The 22,867-nt window shown below is 42.1% G+C and overlaps 2 protein-coding genes across 5 annotated transcripts in view; both read left to right on the forward strand.

The window, feature by feature from the left end:
* The window catches only part of LOC115107604 (collagen alpha-1(XVIII) chain-like), a 186,592-nt gene extending 179,124 nt beyond the window's left edge, over positions 1-7,468 (forward strand). For all 3 annotated transcript variants that reach the window (XM_029631063.2, XM_029631046.2, XM_029631056.2), the window contains 7 exons: positions 47-111; positions 395-523; positions 687-719; positions 1,119-1,508; positions 1,641-1,838; positions 2,849-2,964; positions 5,164-7,468. In XM_029631063.2, the coding sequence (XP_029486923.2) occupies positions 47-111; positions 395-523; positions 687-719; positions 1,119-1,508; positions 1,641-1,838; positions 2,849-2,964; positions 5,164-5,377 (1,145 nt within the window). In that variant the 3' untranslated portion in view covers positions 5,378-7,468. The remainder of the gene's footprint in view (positions 1-46; positions 112-394; positions 524-686; positions 720-1,118; positions 1,509-1,640; positions 1,839-2,848; positions 2,965-5,163) is intronic.
* Positions 7,469-20,269: 12,801 nt separating this feature from the next.
* Positions 20,270-22,867, forward strand: part of LOC115107636 (COP9 signalosome complex subunit 8-like) — a 28,946-nt gene continuing 26,348 nt past the window's right edge. For both annotated transcript variants that reach the window (XM_029631095.2, XM_029631105.2), the window contains exons 1-2: positions 20,270-20,398; positions 21,945-22,015. In XM_029631095.2, coding sequence (XP_029486955.1) covers positions 20,327-20,398; positions 21,945-22,015 — 143 coding nt within the window. In that variant the 5' untranslated portion in view covers positions 20,270-20,326. The remainder of the gene's footprint in view (positions 20,399-21,944; positions 22,016-22,867) is intronic.

The following is a 22,867-nucleotide window of genomic DNA, read 5'->3' on the forward strand; positions in this document are numbered from 1 at the left end:
GCAGCTATATTATATCGTCGTCATCCTATTTTTTTCTTCATCACAGCCATTAGTATTCCTGGCCCCCCCGGACCTGCTGGACCACCTGGAATACCTGGTCACACCTCAGGGGTAAGTGGTCATCTCAGGGTTCGACATATTCGAACTGGTTTAACCATTCTGTTAGATGGCTACCATGCCGAAACCACAGATTGCTGTTTTCAGTTAAGTGGATTCAGTGGAGTGATTGCAAGGGACTTCGGAAAAAAGCAGATGCAAAGATTGTGAAGGTGTATTTTACATTGTTTTCTTTTTGTGGTTGAAAGTCATCATAACTACTAAGATTCACTGGTTGTTTTTCTGATTGATGCCTGCAATCTTGTATGTGTACTATAATATGTATTGGTCTCCCCAGGTGACAGTTTTGAGGTCATATGACACCATGATTGCTACTGCAAGGCGCCAGTCGGAGGGCACGCTCATCTACATTGTCGACAAAACAGATCTCTACATCCGAGTCCGCAATGGATTCAGACAAATCATGGTGAAGTCATTAATTTTTCTTTCATGTGAGACGTGTTAGTAAGGTAGGAGCTGGAGATGTGCACTTAACCAACTTTGAGTGTACATTAAAAGACCATAAACGTGAAAAAATGAACTATGCAAAAAAATGTATGCACTTTTTTCATGTTCTTATTATATTCCAGCTCAGTGACTACAGTCCCTTCTACAGAGATCTGGTAAGTTGTATGAAAATGAGTAAATTAAACAAAGTCAATGTATGAACTTATTTAATAAATAGCTATTTGAGGAAACAGAGTCATAAAATCAAGGATGACTTGTCATCTCAAATGACCTGTGCTTAGAGTGTCCGCCCTGAGATTCGAAGGTTGGGGGTTTGAACTCTGGTCGAGTCATACCAAACACTCAAAAAATGGTACATGATGCCTCTCTCTCTAAGGGGTGAGGCCCTGCGATAGGCTAGTCTCCTGTCCAGGGGGTGTACTTGCACATCAAGCTGCCTCATGCTACAGAATCAGGAGAAAGGCTCCTGCCTTATGTGCCATTTTGGCTCAGAAAAAGCTTACTTGTCCAAGGCTTGCTTATTTTACTTAATCACTGTTGCTCTTAATCTCCAGGACAATGAAGTAGCGGCAGTCCAGCCTCCCCCTGTCGTCAATTACCCCCAATCCCAGGACCACTCGGCCAACAATGGAGCTGAACAATTCTCCCAAGGCGGCGCTGCCACCCACCCCATCGTGCCTCCTGCTCGCCAGCCTATTGAGATACCCAGGCCCGCCCAACCCAACAATCGCGACCCCAGAGACCCCCCTCAGTATGATCACAGATACCCCTCTCAGACTGACCCTAGGTACCCCCCTCAGACAGATGGCCGCTACAGCCCTGTGCAGCCTGAGAACAGGTATCCCACCCAGCCAGAAAGACGATATCACATCACCCCCCAGAGACAACCTGTTCCCCCTCCAGTTCCCCAGCCTGCCGGTCACGTCCACACATCAGGGCCAGGAGTGAGTATCTTATCATCATTTAATGTGCCTTCAGAGAAAGCATGTATCTAACAAATGGTCTCATCTAAATTGTGTGTGTAGACCTAAGCCAAGCTGTTTTTATAACTCAAATCTGGGGGGGGTTCTTCTCAGCTCCACCTGATCGCCCTGAACACTCCCCAAGTGGGCAACATTCGGGGCATTCGAGGGGCAGACTTCCTGTGTTTCCAGCAAGCTCGTGCAGTGGGCCTGAAGGGCACCTTCAGGGCTTTCTTGTCCTCCAAGCTCCAGGACCTCTACAGCATCGTTCGCAAGTCCGACAGAGACAGCCTCCCCATCTTAAACCTCAAGGTGTGTAAACATATACTAAAGAAAGCATGAGTCTAGACTTTGGGATCCTACTTCTGACACCAAATTGAAATTGAGTTTATTGAAGTAATCTATTCATGACCATTTCAGGAAATTCTAGAGATTATTTCAATAAAACACTGTTAAGAATCAGTCATGCGATGCTATCATGGGTTTTCATTTTATCCTTGAGTCTCATGGCCGTGGCTTGCTATATAAAGCAGGCAGACAGGCATTGAGGCATTCAGTTACTGTTCGATTGGACATTAGAATGGGTCAAATAAGTGACCTAGGCAACTTTGAGCGTTGTATGATCGTCTGTACCAGGCTCACCAGTTCCAGAATCTCAAACAGCCGGCCTCCTGGGCTTTTAACGCATGGTGCAACAAACAAACAAAAAAACATCCAGTCAGTGGCAGTCCTGTGGGCGAAAACAGCTTGTTGATGAGAGAGAGATCAAAGAATGGCAAGAATTGTGCAAGCTAACAAGCAGGCCACAAACAGGCAAATAACGGCACAGGTCAACAGTGGTGTGCAGAACGGCATCTTGGAATGCACAAGTCACCGTTTCTTGTCATGGATGGGCTATCGCAGCAGACTACCACACCGGGTTCCACTCCTATCAGCTAAAACAAGAAGTGTCTACAGTGGGCACGCTATCACCAACATTGGACAATTGAGGAGTGAAAATACATTGCCTGGTCCGACGAATCCCAGTTCCTATTGCTTCATTCTGGTGGCTGAGTCAGGATTTGGCGTAAGCAGCATGGGTCCACGGCCCCAACCTGTGAGGTGTCAATGGTACAGGCTGGTGGCGTAATGGTGTGGGGAATGTTTTCCTGGCACAAATTAGGTCCCTTGATACCAATTGAGCAATGTTTGAATGACACACCTTATAGAATCCATGCCCCTAAGAATTCAGGCTATTCTGGAGGCAAAGAGTGGTCCGACTTGGTACTAGATGGGTGTACCTAATAAACTTGCCACTGAGTGTATATTTTCTCTCCCTCTAGGACCATGTGCTATTTAATAGCTGGGAGTCATTGTTCAGTAAGACTGAGGGGAGGATGGAGGAAAATGCACCAATCTACTCCTTTGACGGCAGAGATATCCTCAGGGACAGTGCATGGTGAGTGTTGGTATCTCAGACACGGAACAACAAAATAGAAATTGTGTTTACAATGTGCGTCTGATGTATCAAAATCCTAGTTGCTGGTTAACTAAGGTGAGTTGGTCAACTTAGTTACGTCATTGTCAAACTATTCTCAGTGAGTTAGAAAATTATGAAGAAGAAAATGGGACAAGCTTAAGTGTTTGCCAATGTTATAGTTTAAAGAGTTAACGTGGCTATGTCGATACTGTAGCTAGCTACGGACGTTTTTGACTTACGTTTTTTTCTAAGTTAACATTGACAGCTCTGTGTATGCAAGCTAAAATACAAATAACTCGCTAGCTACTTAGCTAACAACATCTGTTTAGATGATACCAATTTTTAGCAGCTTACCAGCTAGATTGCAATAGCCACAACTTGCAGCTCAATAAGCTAGTCAGAGCAAAGATTGCTAGCAATACACCGGTCCATATCCCCCCCAAGCCTCGAGCCTAAATTGTCATTCAAAAAAAGTGTATATAAACTCAGCAAAAAAAGAAACATCCCCTCACTGTCAACTGTGTTTATTTTCAGCAAACTTAACATGTGTAAATATTTGTATGAACATAACAAGATTCAACAACTGAGACATAAACAGAGCAAGTTCCACAGACATGTGACTAACAGAAATGGAATGTGTCCCTGAACAAAGGGGGGGTCAAAATCAAAAGTAACAGTCCGTATCTGGTGTGGCCATCAGCTGCATTAAGTACTGCAGTGCATCTCCGCCTCATGGACTGGACCAGATTTGCCAGTTCTTGCTGTGAGATGTTACCTCACTCTTCCACCAAGGCACCTGCAAGTTCCCAGACATTTCTGGGAGGAATGGCCCTCACCATCCGATCCGGGCTCTTCGCTGGCCATGGCAGAACACTGACATTCCTGTCTTGCAGGAAATCACGCACAGAACGAGCAGTATGGCTGGTGGCATTGTCATGCTGAAGGGTCATGTCAGTATGAGCCTGCAAGAAGGGTACCACATGAGGGAGGAGGATGTTTTCCCTGTAACGCACAGCTTTGAGATTGCCTGCAATGACAACAAGCTCAGTCTGATGATGCTGTGACACACCTCCACAGACCATGTTGGACCCTCCACCTCCAAATTGATCCTGCTCCAGAGTACAGGCCTCGGTGTAACGCTCATTCATTCGACGACAAACGCGAATCCGACCGTTACCCCTGGTGAGACAAAACCGCGACTCGACCAGTCCTGTCTGGTCCAGCGACGGTACGTTTGTGCCTATAGGCGACGTTGTTGCCGGTGATGTCTGGTGAGGACCTGCCTTACAATAGGCCTCAGTTCAGTCTCTCTCAGCCTTTTGCGGACAGCCTGAGCACTGATGGAGGGATTGTGCGTTCCTGGTGTAACTCGGGCAGTTGTTGTTGCCATCCGGTACTTGTCCCGCAGGTGTGATGTTCGGATGTACCCATCCTGTGCAGGTATTGTTACACGTGGTCTGCCTCTGCGAGGATGATCAGCTGCCCGCCCTGTCTCCCTGTAGTGCCGTCTTAGGTGTCTCACAGTATGGACATTGCAATTTATTGCCCTGGCCACATCTGCAGTCCTCATGCTTCCTTGCAGCATGCCTAAGGCACGTTCACGCAGATGAGCAGGGACCCCCGGCATCTTTCTTTTGGTGTTTTTCAGAGACAGTAGAAAGGCCTCTTTAGTGTCCTAAGTTTTCATAACTGTGACATTAATTGACCTTAATTGCCTTAACGACTGTTCCACAGGTGCATGTTCATTAATTGTTTATGGTTCATTGAACAAGCATGGGAAACAGTGTTTAAACCCTTTACAGTGAAGATCTGTGAAGTTATTTAGATTTTTACGAATTATCTTTATCTGAGAAAGGGACATTTCTGTTTTTGCGTTTCTGCGTTTCTGTTTTTGCTGAGTTTATTATCACACTACTGTTTTCAAAATGGCAGTCTAATAGTGCAGTATCTTTCTTTTTATGGCAAATAGTTACTTTCTTATTATTATAATGAATGTCCTCATAAACAAAATTGCTTGGTTATAAATTGTGGTAGTCTTTGTATGTATGATATGCCAGGCCAGCAGTGAAGGCACTGTATTACAATTTTACTGTGAACTGGAATAGATTTCTCAAAATGTATCTAAAAAAGGGATGTACCTAATGTGATTAAAACATTTTCCGAATTGTTTCCCTTCAGGCCAGAGAAAATGGTCTGGCACGGCTCTAGCATCGAGGGTCACCGCCAGACAGATAACTACTGCGAGACATGGAGGGCAGGAGACCATGCAGTGACTGGCCTAGCGTCTTCACTGCAGACCGGCCAGCTCCTACAACAGTTGCCCAGTAGCTGCTCTAACTCCTACATAGTGCTGTGTATCGAGAACAGCTATCTCTCTCATTCCAAAAAATAAGAAAAAACCAGTCCCTGTTTCTTTGGTCCTAGTAAACGCAATACAATTATCCAAATAGGCTCATTCCTCCCTCCCGCGCCTCCAAAACATGACGTCCTGCAAACTAGTTCTGCAGCTCTTGCCTGGCAGAGAAGCTCGCCATTGTCTTCTTCATCCCTTCCATAATGCCAAAGAGACGGGTCGAACATAGAGGTGTTTGCCCTTTTCTCGGGGCATTGGCACATATTTTCCAAGGGGTTGAACAAGAGAAGAGAAGCTAACTGCGGCAGCATTTTTTTATTGTATCCATTAAAAAATATATATTGTATATGATATCTGTGCTTTATTTTTATTTCTGTTTTTATCAATGTTACTTTTTAAACTGTCTTCAAATTTGGTGTATTCAATTAGCTATACATTTTCTATGTACCGTTTTCCACATTTTTGTTTTATTTTCATTTCATTTAAGGCTTGTGGTTTACTAAGGGGGCAACCTTTTAAATAATATTTTAAAATTAAAGAAGAGAATAGTTATTTATTTTGAAATGAAGTTATGTGAGAGCATACGATATGATTTGGAAAAGTAACAACAAATGTAAAATGCCCTAACCCATATTGTAGTCAGCAGTCACAATATTTCATACATTTACACAGGCGAGGGCGAGTTTCATAACCTAATATGGAAAACTGTAAGTTGCAGGTATGAGTGTGTGGTTTTAGAAATGCATGTCAAAAGAGATTCTGATAAGAAATTCTGAGTTGATATCTGCTCCCAAGATAATTGTTTTATAAAAATAAGTAAATAGCCTCCCGCAGTGGTCTAAGGCAGTGTTAGCTGTGCCACCAGAGATTCTGGGTTCTGTCGAAGCCGGCTGTGACCGGGAGGCCCATGGGGCGGCGCACAGTTGGCCCAGCGTCGTCCGGGAAAGGGAGGGTTTGGCCGGCAGGGATATCCTTGTCTCATCGCGCACTAGCGGCTGCTGTGGCGGGTCGGGCGCAGTGCACGCTGACCAGGTCGCTAGGTGTACGGTGTTTCCTCCGACACATTGGTGCGACTGGCTTCAGGGTTGGATGTGCATTGTGTCAAGAAAGTGCGGCTTGGTTGGGTTGTGTTTCGGAGGAAGCATGGCTTTCGACCTTCGCCTCTCCCGAGTCCGTACGGGAGTTGCAGCGATGAGACAAGACTGTAACTACTACCAATTGGATACCACGAAATTGGGGAGAAAAAAGGGGTAAAATAATTTTTACAAAATAAGTCAATAAAACTCAGATATGATGGTTCTGAGAAAGAATATTGCTATAATGTTATGTACCAGGTCACAAATATGTTAAATGTGATTATAAATATGATTTCTTTAAATTCCATATAGAACTTTTCTGTTTACTTGACATTTCACTTTTGGTGAAGATAACTTATATATGTCCTCGTCAAAATGTGCCACGTTTATATCTAAGACATAAGTTATAATGTCTGTAAAACAGAGGCTGAGACAAATTTGATGGAAGGTGTTAATCAAAAAAGAAAATCCAGTTCATAATAACCTAACATTGGGGTTTGAAAATGTTTTGAGTTAAATTGTGCGCTTTTTTTCTATTGAAGTGACTGCTGACTGTGATGGTTGAGGGAACCCAGATGCATTTTATTAAGACACTTTGTATTAGCCTCGTGTTGTTGAATTTCTGAGACTTTTATTTTGGCTATAGTGTTACTGTGGTCTTGACTGAACCAGTGTTTTTGTAACAAGTATGTGTATCATTTCTCAGAGGCACTGAATAAATGTTATTTTTTCCCCCACCTACACTTGGACATGCTGCTGCCATCATGTGGATAGAAATACAGCAGCTTCTTTTCTTATCCATGTTTGGTCAACTAGGCAAAATGTTAAAGGTCATCAAGGGACACAACTAATGATCCCTAACATGAATTGAGATTTTAGATGGATTAATTCAATCTAATGGATTGAAGATTCCTCTGCTAATTCCTCATATAAAGGGATATCATATCAGGCAAGTTTTTCAAAGGTCATGTTAGTTCATTTACAGTGAATATCAGTGGTTTGTAATTTTTCAGTGTTCATATTTGGAATAAACTACAGTTTCTTCAAGAAAGTATTCACATCCCTTCAGTTTTTGGATTTTTTTGTCAGTGGCCTACACACAATACCCTATAATGTCAAAGTGGAATTATGTTCTTAGTCATTTTTACAAATTAATTAAAAATGAACCTGAAATGTCTTGAGTCAATAAGTATTCAACCCCTTTGTTATGGCAACCCTAAATTAGTTCAGGAGTAAACATTTGCTTAACAAGACACATGAGTTGCAGGGACTCACTCTGGGTGCAATCATAGTGTTTAACATGAATTTTTTATGACTACCTCATCTCTGTGCCCCACACATACAATTATCTGTAAGTTCCCTCAGTCGAGCAGTGAATTTCAAACACAGATTCAACCACAAAGTTGTCCAATGCCTTGCAAGAAAGGGCACCGATTTGTAGAAGTGTAAAAAATAAAAAAGTGTATTCACTGAATATGCCTTTGCGCATATTTTTAGTTATTACATTGAACAAAAAATATAAACGTAATATTCAACAATTTCTAAGATTTTAGAGTTACAGTTCATGTGAGGAAATCAGTCAATAGAAACAAATTCATTAAGGCCTTATCTATAGATTCCACATGACTAGGCAGGGTGTGCAGCCATGGGTGGGCTTGCAAATGAGAATCAGAATGAGTTTCTCCACAAAAGGGCATTATTACAGACAGAAATACAGCTGTCTAGGTGGCTGGTCTCAGACGATCCTGCAGGTGAAGAAGCCGGATGTGGAGGTCCTGGAGTGGCATGGTTACACGTGGTCTGCGCTTGTGAGGCTGGTTGGACGTACTGCCAAATTCCTTAAAATGACGTTTGAGGCAACTTATGGTAGAGAAATTAACATTGTTCTCTGGTGGACATTCCTGCAGTCAGCATGCCAATTGCATGCTCCCTCGAAGCTTGAAAAATCTGTGGCATTGTTTTGTGACAAAACTGCAATATTTGTTTTCCAGTATTTGTTTTCAAATCAAATTTTATTGGTCACATGCATGTGTTTAGCAGATGTTATTGCCAGGGGTAGAGAAATGCTTGTAATGCTTTGTCCCCAGCACAAGGTGCAACTGTGATGATCATGCTGTTTAATTAGCTTCTTGATATGCCACGCCTGTCAGATGGATTATCTTGCAAAGGAGAAATGATCACTAATAGGGATGTAAACCAATTTGTGCACCACATTTGAGAGAAATTGAACCTTTCTGGGATAGTTTATTTCAGCTCATGACATATGGGACCAAAACTACATGTTGCGTTTATATTTTTGTACAGTATAATTATACTTTGGATGGTGTATTGTTATGTTCCCCAATTTCTGTGTTTTGTGTTTGTATTTCAGGAAATGGCTTCCTGGATTCTCAGCAGCTGATTGGTCAGCCCCATAGATAACTGCAGCGCTGAACCCTCCCTCTAGTCAGGGGAAACAGCTATTTTCAACTACCAACTCTTTCTTCCAACTGGATAAAAGCCTTTGTCAGGAAGAGAGTTTCTTTGATGTCCTGTTTTGGTTGTTGCCCAGTAACAGTTTTGTTGAAAGTATTTTGTAGCAGCTACTTCTGAGGTGTGTGTATGCCAAAAGGACTGTGTTCGTGATTATTGATATTGTTCACTTTGCGTTAGTAAATATTCTGTTTTTGTACCGAGGGGGAAGGGGAAGGCACCCTGGGAGTGCTTATATGCAAGAGGCCTGCAGGCATACATAACCCGTAGTATTTACTGTCTATGCACACTAGGTAAGACCTGGGTGGACCACCCCCTGTATTTTGGTTAGCACGCCAGGAGGTCCTAAAAGGTTAGTTAAATAGTGGGTGGGCAGGTAAGGTAGGAGAGGGGATTCTTTAACTTTTAACTTTCTTTGCTTTGGTTCTGTCCAGCCCCTTTTCACCACATTACCGTGTTAAGGAAATAAATTCCCTGTAAACAGTAATATTCTCTGCCTCTGTCATCCTTACCCGCACCTACAATCTCATACCTCTTTCACTCCACAGGGAGTTCAGTGTAGCAGGGTGTTGCGTTCCCTCCTCCAAGAGGCATACGTAACATGTATCAATACACCAACTCACTACAAAGATACAGGCATTCTTCCTAACTCATTTGCCGGAGAGGAAGGAAACTGCTTAGGGATTTCAACCTGAGGCCAATGGTGACTTCAAAACAGTTTAATGGCTGTGATAGGAGAGAACTGAGGATGGATGAACAACATTTTAGTTAGTCCACAATAGTAATCTAATTGACAGAATGGAAAGAAGGAAGCCTGTACAGAATACAACATTTCAAAAACATGCATCCTGTTTGCAATAAGGCATTAAAGTAAAACTGCAAAACAATGTGGCGAAGAAATGAATGTCCTGAATACAACGTGTTATGTTTGGGGTAAACACATCACGGAGTACCACTCCTCATATTTTCAAGCATGGTGGTGACGGCATCATGTTATGGGGTATGCTAGGTAGGGAGTTTTTAAAACTTGTGGGCATGGGCAATCTCAAATGTCTTAATTATAGGCTCCCCTGACTTTCTCTGTCCTATTTCTATGTTAGATATCAGTATTGACCGTCAGTAGGCCTAAAAACCACATTCAACTACCAATTCACTGTTCTCTTCAGTTGGTGTAACCTACATAATTGTTCCATTTGTTTTGTTTACCTTCATTTGCTTCCTCTGTAAATGCAATCACGGCTGTTTGGTTGTTGCTGAGGATCATTACTAACAGTTGATAAAAAAAAAGTAATGCAATGTAGCAACCCCCATGCTCTCGTTGGCTGGCCCTCACTACATATCCATCGCCAAACCCACTGGCTCCAGGTCATCTGTAAGTCTTTGCTAGGTAAAGCCCTGTCTTATCTCAGCTCACTGGTCACCATAGCAACACCCACCTGTAGCACGCGCTCCAGCAGGTATATTGCACTTGTCATCCCCAAAGCCAACACTTCCTTTGGCTGCATTTCCTTCCAGTTCCCTGCTGCCAATGACTGGAACGAATTGCAAAAATCTCTGAAGCTTGAGTCATATCTCCCTCTCTAACTTTAAGCATCAGCTGTCAGAGCAGCTTACCGATCACTGTACCTATACACAGCCCATCTGAAAATAGCACACCCAACTACCTCATCCCCATATATTTACTTACCCTCTTGCTCTTTCGCACCCCAGTATCTCTACTTACACATCATCTGCACATCTATCACTCCAGTATTAATGCTAAATTGTAATACATGTTACCTCCATGGTCTATTTATTGCCTACCTCCCTACTCTTCTACATTTGCACATGTAACAGTATAACTTTAGACCGTCCCCTCGCCCATACCCGGGCGTGAACCAGGGACCATCTGCACACATCAACAACAGTCACCCACGAAGCATCGTTACTCATCGCTCCACAAAAGCCGCGGCCCTTGCAGAGCAAGGGGAACCACTACTTCAAGGTCTCAGAGCAAGTGACGTCACCGATTGAAACACTATTTAGCGCACACCACCGCTAACTAAGCTTGCGTTTCACATCCGTTACACACACACTGTACATATATTTCTATTTTCTTTTGAGTTATTGACTGTACATTTGTTTGTGTAACTCTGTTGTTTTTGTCGCACTGCTTTGCTTTATCTTGGTCTGGTCACAGTTGTAAATGAGAACTTGTTCTCAACTGACCTACCTGGTTAAATAAAGGTAAAAAATAAGTCAAATTAAATGGTTATTGAGAGGAGAGCAGACCAAGCCGTAACAGTTTGAACCCGACGCATGGCACAATACTTGGCCGTGTCATCAAGCAGTTCCATGGTTAGTGCAGGCAATAGACAAGGTTATAGCCTACTATTGTACACTATTCTCCCTATTATAAGTCTATGTACACTAATCTTCCAACGTTACCATGGGTTGAAGAACTGAATGTGGCAATTTTCCACCGTTTTCCGACTTTTGTGCGTAAAGGCTCTCCAGACCTGTTTATGATTCATAAATACTTTCCTAAACCTAAATCATCTACAAGATCAGAGTATTTTTTAAATCTACCAATGGGTGCTGGAACGGAGACTAGTATGAATATATTCAGGATCAATCATACTTTCATTGATCCGGAATATTCTGAACCCGTTCTCTCAAAATGTTCTAGTCTTTCAACAAAATTCAAACTAAAAGGTGCACCGTATTTAAAGGGAACGCTTAAGGGAGTGAACGTTATTTATAATAAGAGGTTACATGGAGGAAATTGGACCTCTGAAATGCAAATGCATGGCCATCCCTTCAGCAAAATATATTTTATCGAAACCCTTCCTTAACGCTTGAAAAAAGAGAACATGCCTACCGTTTAGCCTCACTTCCTGGACAGACCAGCCTTGGACATGCAGTTTTGTTCTTCGTCCTGTAGGCATTAGATGGCAACACAGGAATTTTGATGGCACACAGGGCTGCATCCAAGAAGGTTGTGGGTTTGCAGACCATGCATTTCTACATCATTTAACACATCAGCAGAATCTGTAATACCACACAAATTTTCAAAATTACAGGTTAAGAATGGACTATAGGCCTGTGTTCAGCTTATATTTCTTTAATGCCAAATCAGTTTGTCTTGTTTGCAACCAATTTATCCTTGTTTACAAATAATTTAATCTGAGACGTCATTAGAAATTTGAGCATGGTACATTCAAAAGTTAGTCCTACCTTTCCACCCCAGACAGAGTAGGCCTACCAAAGCAAAAAAATGTCAGCTTTAACTGCTGGCTACTCTTCTGTTGCTTAACCCAATGAGAGAAGGTCACAAGTGTTTCCCCAAAAACTGTCTGGGTTTAAACAGGTTGTGTTTTCCTGGCATCCACCAAACTCAGATTTGTCTGTCAGACTGTCAGATGGTGTAATAATTAATCACTCCAGATAAAGCGTTTCTGCTGCTCCAGAGTCCACTGGCAGCGAATTTTAGACCACTCCAGCAGATGCTTGGCATTGCGCATGGTGATTTTAGGCTTGTGTGCGGCTGCTCGGCTATGGAAAACCATTTCATTAACTTTGGAACTAGTGAATGTTGCAACCGAGGATAGACTATTTTTACACGCTATGCACTTCAGCACTCGGCAGTCCCGTTCTGTGAGCTTGTGTGGTCTACCACCTCAGGGCTGAGCCGTTGTTGCTCCTAGATGTTTCCACTTCACAATAACAGAGCTTACAGTTGACCGGGGCAGCTCCAGTAGGGCAGAAGTTTGACAAACTGACTTGTTGGAAGGCTGGCATCCTATGATGGTAGCACGTTGAATGTCACTGAGCTCCTCAGTAAGGCCATTCTACTGCCATTGTTTGTCTATGGAGATTGCATGGCGGTGTGCTTGATTTTTACACCTGTCCGCAACGTATGTGGCTGAAATAGCCAAATCCACTATTTTTAAGGGGTGTCCACATACTTTGTATATTGTATATCTCCATATGCATCCAAGTCACGTCTTTCCTGGGTATTTTACAGCTTGTTTCTAGCATAAAGCATTGCAGACCAAGTGCTGCAAGAGATCACATTATATAATCAGATCCGTTTTATTTTCTTCAAAATCAAAATTTTCTTTAATGCCATTGGAATACCCTCTCATACCCCTTCAATTCGAGTCTTGGTTTTATTGGTCATATACACACGGTTAGCAGATGTTAATGCGAGTGTAGCGAAATGCTTGTGCTTCTAGTTCCGTCCGTGCAGTAATATCTAACAAGTAATCTAACAATTTCACAACAACTACCTTATACACACAAGTTTAAAGGAATGATTAAGAATATGTACATAATAAATATATGGATGAGCGATGGCCGAAACAGCACATTTCTTCACCCTCCTGAGGTTGAAGAGGTTCTGTTGCGCCTTCTTCACCACGCTGTATGTGTGGATGGACCAGTTTGTCAGTTATGTGTACGCCGAGGAACTTAAAACTTTCCATCTTCTCCACTACTGTCCGGTCGATATGGATAGGGGGGTGCTCCCTCTGCTGTTTCCTGAAGTCCACGATCATCTCCTTTGTTATTTTCCTGACACCACACTCCGAGGGCCCTCACCTCCTCCTTGTAGGCCGTCTCGTTGTTGTTGGTAATCAAGCCTAACACTGTAGTATCGTCTGCAAACTTGATGATTGCGTTGGAGGCGTGCATGGCCACGCAATCATGGGTGAACAGGGAGTACAGGAGAGGGCTGAGAACGCACCCTTGTGGGGCCCCAGTGTTGAGGATCAGCGGGGTGGAGATGTTGTTTCCTACCCTCACCACCTGGGGGCAGCCTGTCAGAAAGTCCAGGACCCAGTTGCACAGGGCGGGGTCGAGACCCAGGATCTGGAGCTGAATGATGAGTTTGGAGGGTACTATGGTGTTAAATGCTGAGCTGTAATCGATGAACAGCATTCTTACATAGGTACTGTTACGTCCGTTGTTGAATGAAGACCAAGGTGCAGCGTGGTAGGTGTACATTTTCTTTCATTTGAAATGTTCCACCAAAAACAATAACCTACTCAACGAACGTAAAGCTAAGAGTGCAACACACAAAGACAATATCCCACAAGAGAAGGTGGGAAAAAAGGGCTGCCTAAGTATGATCCTCAATCAGAAACAACAATAGACAGATGCCTCTGATTGGGAACCATACTCGGCCAACAAAGAAATATAAACATAGATTTCCCACCCTAGTCACACCATGACCTACCAAATAGAGAATTTAAAGGATCTCTAAGGTCAGGGCGTGGCAGGTATTCCAGATGGGTTAGCGCAGTGTGAAGTGTGATTGTGATTGCGTCGTCTGTGGACCTATTGGGGCATTAAGCAAATTGGAGTGGGTCTAGGGTGTCAGGCAGGGTGGAGGTGATAGGATCCTTGACTAGTCTCTCAAAGCACTTCATGATGAAGGAAGTGAGTGCAAAGGGGTGATAGTCGTTTAGCTCAGCTACCTTAGCTTTCTTGGGAACAGGAACAATGGTGGCCCTCTTGAAGCATGTGGGAACAGCAGACTGGCATAGGGTTTGATTGAATATGTCCGTAAACACACCAGCCAGCTGGTCTGTGGATGCTCTGAGGACACGGCTAGGGATGCCGTCTGGACCGGCAGCCTTGCTAGGGTTAACACGTTTAAATGTTTTACTCACGTTGGCTGCAGTGAAGGAGAGCCCGCAGGTATTTAGCAGTGGGTCGTGTTAGTGGCACTGTATTGTCCTCAAAGCAAGCGAAGAAGTTGTTTAGTTTGTCTGGGAGCAACACATCAGTGTCCGCGACGGGGCTGGTTTTCTTTTTGTAGGCCGTGATTGATTGTAGACCCTGCCACATACGTCTTGTTTCTGAGCCGTTGAATTGCGATTCTACTTTGTCTCTATACTGATGCTTAGCTTGTTTGATTGCCTTGCGGAGGAAATAGCTACACTGTTTATATTTGGTCATGTTTCCGGTCGCCTTACCATGATTAATAAAAGCAGTGGTTTGCGCTTTCAGTTTTGCACGAATCCTGCCATCAATCCATGGTTTCTGATTGGGGAAGGTTTTTATAGTCACTATGGGTACAACATCCCCGATGCACTTGCTAATAAACTCGCTCACCGAATCAGCGTATACATCAATGTTGTTGTCCGATGCTATCTGGAACATATCCCAGTCCACGTGATCGAATCTTGAAGCGTGGAATCAGATTGGTTGGACCAGCGTTGAACAGACCTGAGCATGGGCGTTTCCTGTTTTAGTTTCCTGTCTATAGGCTGAGAGCAACAAAATGGAGTAGTGGTCAGATTTTATGAAAGGCGGTTGAGGAAGGGCTTTGGATGCATCGCGGAAATTAGAGTAGCAATGATCCAGAATTTTGCCAGCCCGGGTTGCGCATTCGATATGCTGATAAAATTTAGGGAGCTTTGTTTTCAGATTAGCCTTGTTAAAATCCCCAGCTACAATAAATGCAGCCTCAGGATATGTGGTTTCCAGTTTACATAGAGTCCAATGAAGTTCTTTCAGGCCCGCCCTTCTTCTTACCAGAGAGATGTTTGTTTCTGTCGGCGTGATGCTTGAAGAAACCGGGTGGCTGTACCGACTCTGGTAAGAAGCCATGTTTCCGTGAAACAAAGAATGTTATAATCTCTGATGTCTCTCTGGAAGGCAATAATTGCTCGAATTTCGTCTACCTTGTTCTCAAGAGACTGGACATTGGCGAGTAGTATACTCGGGAGTGGTGTGCCCGTCTATGGAGCCTGACCAGAAGACCTCACCCTCTGCCCCTTCTGCAGTGCCATTGTTTTGGTTCGCCTACTAGGATCCAATCCATTGTCCTGGGTGGTGCTCCAAACAGAAGATCCGCATCGGGAATGTCATATTCCTGGTCGTAATGTTGGTAAGTTGACGTTGCTCTTATATCCAATAGTTCCTCCCAGCTGTCCAATAGTTCCTTCCTCTTTGCTTATAGCCGTATACAGCTCATTGAGTGCGGTCTTATTGCCAGCATTGGTCTGTGGTGGTAAATACACAGCTATGAAGAATATAGAACTCTCTAGGTAGATAGTGGGTCTACAGCTTATCATGAGATACTCTACCTCGGGCGAGAAAAACCTAGAGACTCCCTTAGATATTATGCACCAGCTGTTTACAAATATACATAGACCGCCACCCCTTGTCTTACCAGAGGCTGCTATTCTATCCTGCCGATACAGTGTGTAAACCGCCAGCTGTATGTTATTCATGCCGTCATTCAGCCACAACTCTGTGAAACATAAGATATTCAAGTTTTCAATGTCCCGTTGGTAGGATATACGTGCTTTTTGTTCGTACACTTTATTATCAGCTTATTGTACGTTTTCCAATAGCACCGATGGCAAAGGCAGATTAGCCATTCATCGCCAGATCCTCACAAGGCACTCCAATCTCATTCCGTGAAAGCTCCGTCTCTTTCTCCTGCAAATGACGGGGAGGAGGGCCTGTTCGGGTGTCTGGAGTAAATCACTCTCGTCCAACTCATTAAAGAAAAATTATTTGTCCAATTCAAGGTGAGTAATCGCTGTTCTGATGTCCAGAATCTCTTTTCGGTAGCAGCAACAGTATGTATAAAATAAGTTACAAACAATGCGAAAAAACAAAATAGCACGGTTGGTTAATAGCCCATAAAACAGCTGCCATCCCCTCCTGCGCCATTATTCTATATATACGCTGTCGTCTGTAGTGATTGTTAACTGTGGAGCTGACCGTACTGATAAATGCATAGATCAGAAAAATTTGACACAACAGATGATAAATTAAAATAATGATGTTGAACCAACAAATCTGAAAGATAAATTGTATGGGGATGGCAGGTATTGTGGGGGAGGATCAGAATGTTCAGAATCACAAAAAAACGTAATAAATGTGGATTACTATGCTATTTCAATGACAATACATTCCGTTATGCAGCATAATATTTTATTTGTATTATCTGGGGGGAGGAAGTTGCAAAAACTTTAATGGCCAATTGGAAAACCCATTGTCACTAAACACAGAGTTACAAATCTCAGGAATATGTGGGACAAGAATAAAGGAAACATTTCTACATTCTACTACTAGTGACAACAAAGTAAAATTTAACAAAATAGTACAAACATAGAATGTAAATGAGGCTTGGGTACAAAATCTATTGCCTGTGGAGAGTTTAAATGACGGAATGTCAACTGATAAGAGAACCCTCAGACTGCCAACTTAATATGCAAAATATACACACTTTTGAGGATAAAGAACCTACTTCTGATCTACATCCTGATGCATCCAAGAGTTCATATGATGGAGTGTCAGTGGTGCAGCCCAATCAAATCTCAGACACCCAAGATATTGGTAATGAATACTACCATTTAGAGCAGTGTTTCCCCAACTCGGTCCTGGGGACCCCATAGGGTGCATGTTTTGGTTTTTGCCCTAGCACTATACAGCTGATATAAAATAATCAAAGCTTAATGATGAGTTTATTATTCGAATCAGCTGTATAGCGCTAGAGCAGCAAAAAAAACGTGCACATCTTGGGGTCCCCAGGGCCGACTTTGGGAATCACTGACTTAGAGACAGAAAGTTGTGGTCGAGGTTGATCAGATGGGGAACTCGTAAGCTCTATGAAAAATGAATCAGATGAGCAGCATTTAACTGGAGAGGTTGACAGTGAAATAAGCCAGGATTCACTGAAGTGTGTTTTGTCAGATCAGGTTCATTTTGAGGAGTTCAGGGTTACCACTCCAAATAATAGTGTGTTAGTGTGTTTTACGTTGACTTGTGACTAATGGGAGAGGGTCCATTCAGAGAGAAATGGTAGGTATTTCATTTGGGTAGTCCTATTTGCACAGCCGAGAAGCAGGATCCGGAAAAGTAGGATCCGTAGCCTCTGCCTTTTAAAAGTAGCATTTGTGGTGTCCTTGTTCTCTAAAGCAGTCTTATGAGAGGGCAATGTGAATATATGAGTGATTGGAGAGGAAATTACTTAAGTGAAAGAAGTGAAGATTTAAAACTTGAATGATAGAGCAGACTGATGAAATTAAGCTATATGTTTAATAATGAAATAAAATGTAAAGATAAATGTTGCATGTTGCGTTTATATTTTTGTTCAGTATATATTCCACAGACCCTAGTGAGTAATCCCAATCCAACTTTTACTTCTGCACAAATAATCATTTTTCCTGTACAACTACTGTATATTTCTACCATATAGTGTCCAGGCACCCCATTTTAAGCTGTTTGACCACAGTAAAAGGTCAGCAACACTCCGTATTATTCAAAGCCCCATGAAATGAAACCATCTATACATTCTACAGACCCTACTGACTATTCCCTACAATACTTTTATTGCGGCACCCAGAATAGTTTTTGCTCTTTAAGTGGGAGGTGGGGTAATTGAAGTTGAAGATTCCTGGTGTTTGTGATGCCTGTCGATTGGTGCGACGCAGACCCGGCTGAGAGCGTGGTGAAACAGAGGTGACACAGTCTTTCTTTACCTGACAAAGTAATGTTAGGACATATGAGTTATGCTTTTAGAGCTTTGTGCCGAATCCACTGCAGTGTTATAGGTCACATTTATGGGCATATCACAGCAGTGTCGGAGGGAGATTGCAAGATGCGGGAAGTGTACAGGAGGACATGGGACGGAGAAATGTGTAGTTTAGGTGGGAAAGGTTTGTCAACTGTAGGGGTGCCTATGTTGCTGGGGATTGGCAGTGTACTGTGTGAGAGAGGGAGGTTGAGGTGGCCAGGGTTAGAGTAGTGCAGAGGGTGTCGTATGCTGAGGGTGTGAAGAAAGTAGAGGAGAGTGGATCAAGGGTGAGGGATTCTGAGAGGATCCCTGTGAATAGTAGATCTGTGCCAGAACAGAGGGATAGGCAAATGAGTGATATATGTTTCAGTAAGGTTGGCTTCTTGGCATTCATAGCCATGGTCGGGTAGTTTACTTTCTAAATTTTATCCGATACTAGTTACCTGTCCAAAATTGTCATCAGTAACATAATTTTTGGGTTACCCAAACTCAGTAATGTAATCTGATTCAATTCTGTTACTTATACAGTAGATTACTTTCCTCTTAAGAGGCATTAGCAGAAGACAAAAATGTATGTTACCAATTGAACGACATCTATTGCAGAATAAATCAATGTTAAAGTTTACATAGCTGGCCATATATGGATGTTAAATTTAACTTTACTGGTTGGTTATGTAAGCTTCTTCTAACCTATCGCTTCCTACTACATATAATAATACGATGAAACTATACATTTACATTAAAAACCAAAGTCTATCAGAATTCCAGTCATTCCAATAAATGTTATACCCCTTGATCTTCAAGAATAGGACTTGGAAATATGGAAGAATAGATTAGCCAAATCTTTTTACCTGAGCATGACCTCAAAACTAAAGACTTATTAGCCAGCCCTACTCTGTTGTTTATGATTTTGTTGTCATGGAGGACTGGTTTGGCTCATTGATTAGAGTTGAAAAATAAATGCTGCGCTCATGGAATGGCATGCTTTGAGCACTACTGAAAAGTGCAATTTACATGTGAAAAATAAATGCCATATTCTGCATTTGCTATAGGCCTATTGTTTACCATTTGGTTGGTGACACTTGGATATCTTGATAATATGCAGCTGTTTAAAGGGCAAATCCACAGATGAAACAATAACAAAACGGTAGTCCGCCTCAGTTTTGGTAAAAAGCTGAGGGATGGGCCTGAAGAAATGGAACCACTCTCAGATTAATAGACAGCTATAGATGCTAGGGTTAACCATCCATTATATAAAAATATTGTTTTAACCATGTTATGAGGCTATACAGTGTTTGTTCACATCTACAATGTTTACAAACATTGGAGTAAAACAAGCTTATATTTTATCATGGAATGTGACAGTTGAACTAAGCTCATGAGGCATTTATAAATTATACTATTCAAGAATTAATGGATATATATATATATATATATATATATATATATAATTTAAGTCCAAAAATTGATGTAGCAACTACAGATTACAGAGTGCCTACACCACTGCTGTCATCCTTACCTCCAAGCGTTTATTCAAGTTGTATAATCTTTGGATGACGACAGTAGTCGCATCCAAAGGTTTTAATGAGTATAGGGTTAGTTGGTAAGGTAATTAAAAAATGTATATTTAATTTCCCAGTTCCCCTTTCCCAATGTATCACAAGTTGTGATACATTGAAAAAGGGGAACCGCAACGTGTAATGGATCTATACTGTAGTTCAGTTGGGGGCGGTAAGGCAACCTTTTGGATGCCAACCGCCGTTAAACCCCACCAAAGAAAAATAAGTCACTCTCATTGACCCCCATAGAAAAACGTATTGCTCGGTGGCGAAACACCGCCACCTGCTGTGTTGAAGGGAGACACATTTTCCGCAGAGTTGGGCCTTCCTCTCTGCTGACGAGACGCTGGTGAACGACACTATGCCTGCCGTAGTTATAATGGATGAAAATTATGATAAACTTTTAGACCAGTGCCAAACACAGGAACTTGAGGTAGTTATATCCAAGAATTTAATGAAACGTGTGGAACTTGAAGCTTTAAATGTGTCCATTCGCAAAGAGAATCTCTTTGGTCTGTGTGTTTTAACTTAGCTAGCGGTGCTAACTAGCTAGCCATCCAAACGCACTGACGTTAGCGAACACAACATAGCTAGCTAACTAGATCATAACATTTAACGTACGAGAAAGTAGCTAACTACCCTCATGTACGTCAGTTAGCTTGGTAGCGAGCACAGCGTATATAGCTAGGTCTTAACATTACATTGAACACAGCATTTAACTGCGTTTTGCTATGTAGCAGAGGGATGTGAAATGTGGCAGGAGGAAAGTAGCTAGCTAATGACAACACATTCAAATATCACATATTGTGTTGAGCATTTAAATTAGCAGCACGGGGTGCAGATTGATGTTTTTTCCTTAGCTAGGTTTTCACAATTTGTGCGCCAAGTAATATGTGAAGAACGTTAAGGTTGTTTAATATACAGTACAGGGTTTCCTGGATGGGTCCTTTCGACCAGGTCGTGCAGCTATCTGTATAGCCACATTATTAAATGGACATCTTCAGTCATGAGGGTACAACGTTTGGAACTTCATGACCGTCATTAGCAATCCAACAGAAAATGGCGGTACCATTTTATGAATGTTAGCAAACAATGTTATTTCGACACGATGGGACATTTTGTCTGTGAAATTAATTATGCGGGAAATATGTTTGGAATAATCACATCGAAGCAAATTTGGGAGTCAACGCGATGATATGTTATGTGGTCCTCCCATTACGATTTGGGAACGCGTGCAGTTTATTAAGACTACAGAATAAATATATTTTGAACTTGATGTACCTCTCTAATAAATATTGATGGTTTTATTCTGGTGACTTGATGCGTGGCTGCCGTTTAACAAATATAATCAATCTCGCTATAATCTATAATATTCTCATTTAGGCTAGCTGTCTCTGCGAACTGCTAGAGCTCACATGCCTAGACCAGAGTGGGCACATTTGCTATTTAACGCAACATTTCTACTTACAAAACCATGAGTAGAATTGGAAACGCATTGAACTTTTGAATTGAATTCTGTACATTAAACACATATATATTTAAACTGCATTAATTTCCAGCACCACCTCAACATTATGTGAAAATCGCGGAAGATACGTGATTCCTATGACATCATCAGTGTGCATCATGTGATTTTTAACCAATTATGAGTAGGCATTGCCTACTAGTTGTCTACTATTGGTTGTCATTGGAAACACTTATCTTCCTCAATCTTTTAACATGAAGTTGAAAAAGGGTGATATTTCCCTTAGTGCACATAAAAGACACTTTTTTTTTTGCTAATGACGTTACATCAATACTCTTTATCAGCAACATGTGAGTTTGATGGAAACACCATGGGTGAGAAAATTGGCATATCTTTATGCAGATTTTAGAATATTCGCATGAAAATCTGTCATAAATTGGATGGAAACCTAGCTATTGGCTTGCATGGGCAGCATATTGGCTAAACATTGACTAATTGTTTGTTTTCTCGTCAGGCTCCAGGTGGCATTGCAACCCCTCAAGTGTATGCCCAGCTGTTGGCTCTCTATCTACTGCACAATGACATGTAAGTCAGGTTTTCTATAGACCTAGCCCTTCTAAAGAAAATGTTTTCTGACCATTAGGTGTTAGTTAGAGCTTAAACTCAATATGTAGCAAACCAGTCGGCAAGGGCTGTTGCAGGATTGCTATTTTACCAGTAAAATGCAGCTAGCTATGATTACCATAGCTATAATATGTAGCTTGCTAGATAGCTAGATATTTCATTAGGTGTTGATCTGTGATGTGATTTGATGTGATAACGATGGTTTTGGGAAACATGCTCCTTCGAGGGTTCTTACGATGATCTTAGCCGTAAGATGCTTTTGGGGAAAGTGTGCCCCGGTCTAGCTAGCTGGTTTGTGACTTTGCTACTTACAGAGATAAACAGTACCAGTCAAATGTTTGGACACACCTACTCATTCAAGAGTTTTTCTTTATTTTCACTATTTTCTACATCGTAGAGTACTAGTGAAGATATCAAAACTATGATATAACACACATGGAATCATGTAGTAAAACAAATCAAAATATATTTTTGATTCTTCAAAGTAGCCACCCTTTGCCTTTGACTGCTTTGCACACTCTTGAAATTCTCCAAATCAGCTTCATGAGGTAGTCACCTGGAATGTTTTTCCAACAGTCGTGAACCAGTACCCACATATGCTGAGCACTTGTTGGCTGCTTTTCCTTCACTCTGCGGTCCAACTCATCCCAAACCATTTAAATTCGGTTGAGGTCGGGTGATTGTGCCGGCCAGGTCATCTGATGCAGCACTCCATTGCTCTCCTTCATGGTGAATTAGCCCTTACACATCCTGGAGGTGTGTTTTGGGGTTATTGTCCTGTTGAAAAACAAATGATAGTACCACGAATCGCAA

Source organism: Oncorhynchus nerka, linkage group LG3 (genome assembly GCF_034236695.1).
Source record: "Oncorhynchus nerka isolate Pitt River linkage group LG3, Oner_Uvic_2.0, whole genome shotgun sequence".
NCBI lineage: Eukaryota > Metazoa > Chordata > Actinopteri > Salmoniformes > Salmonidae > Oncorhynchus > Oncorhynchus nerka.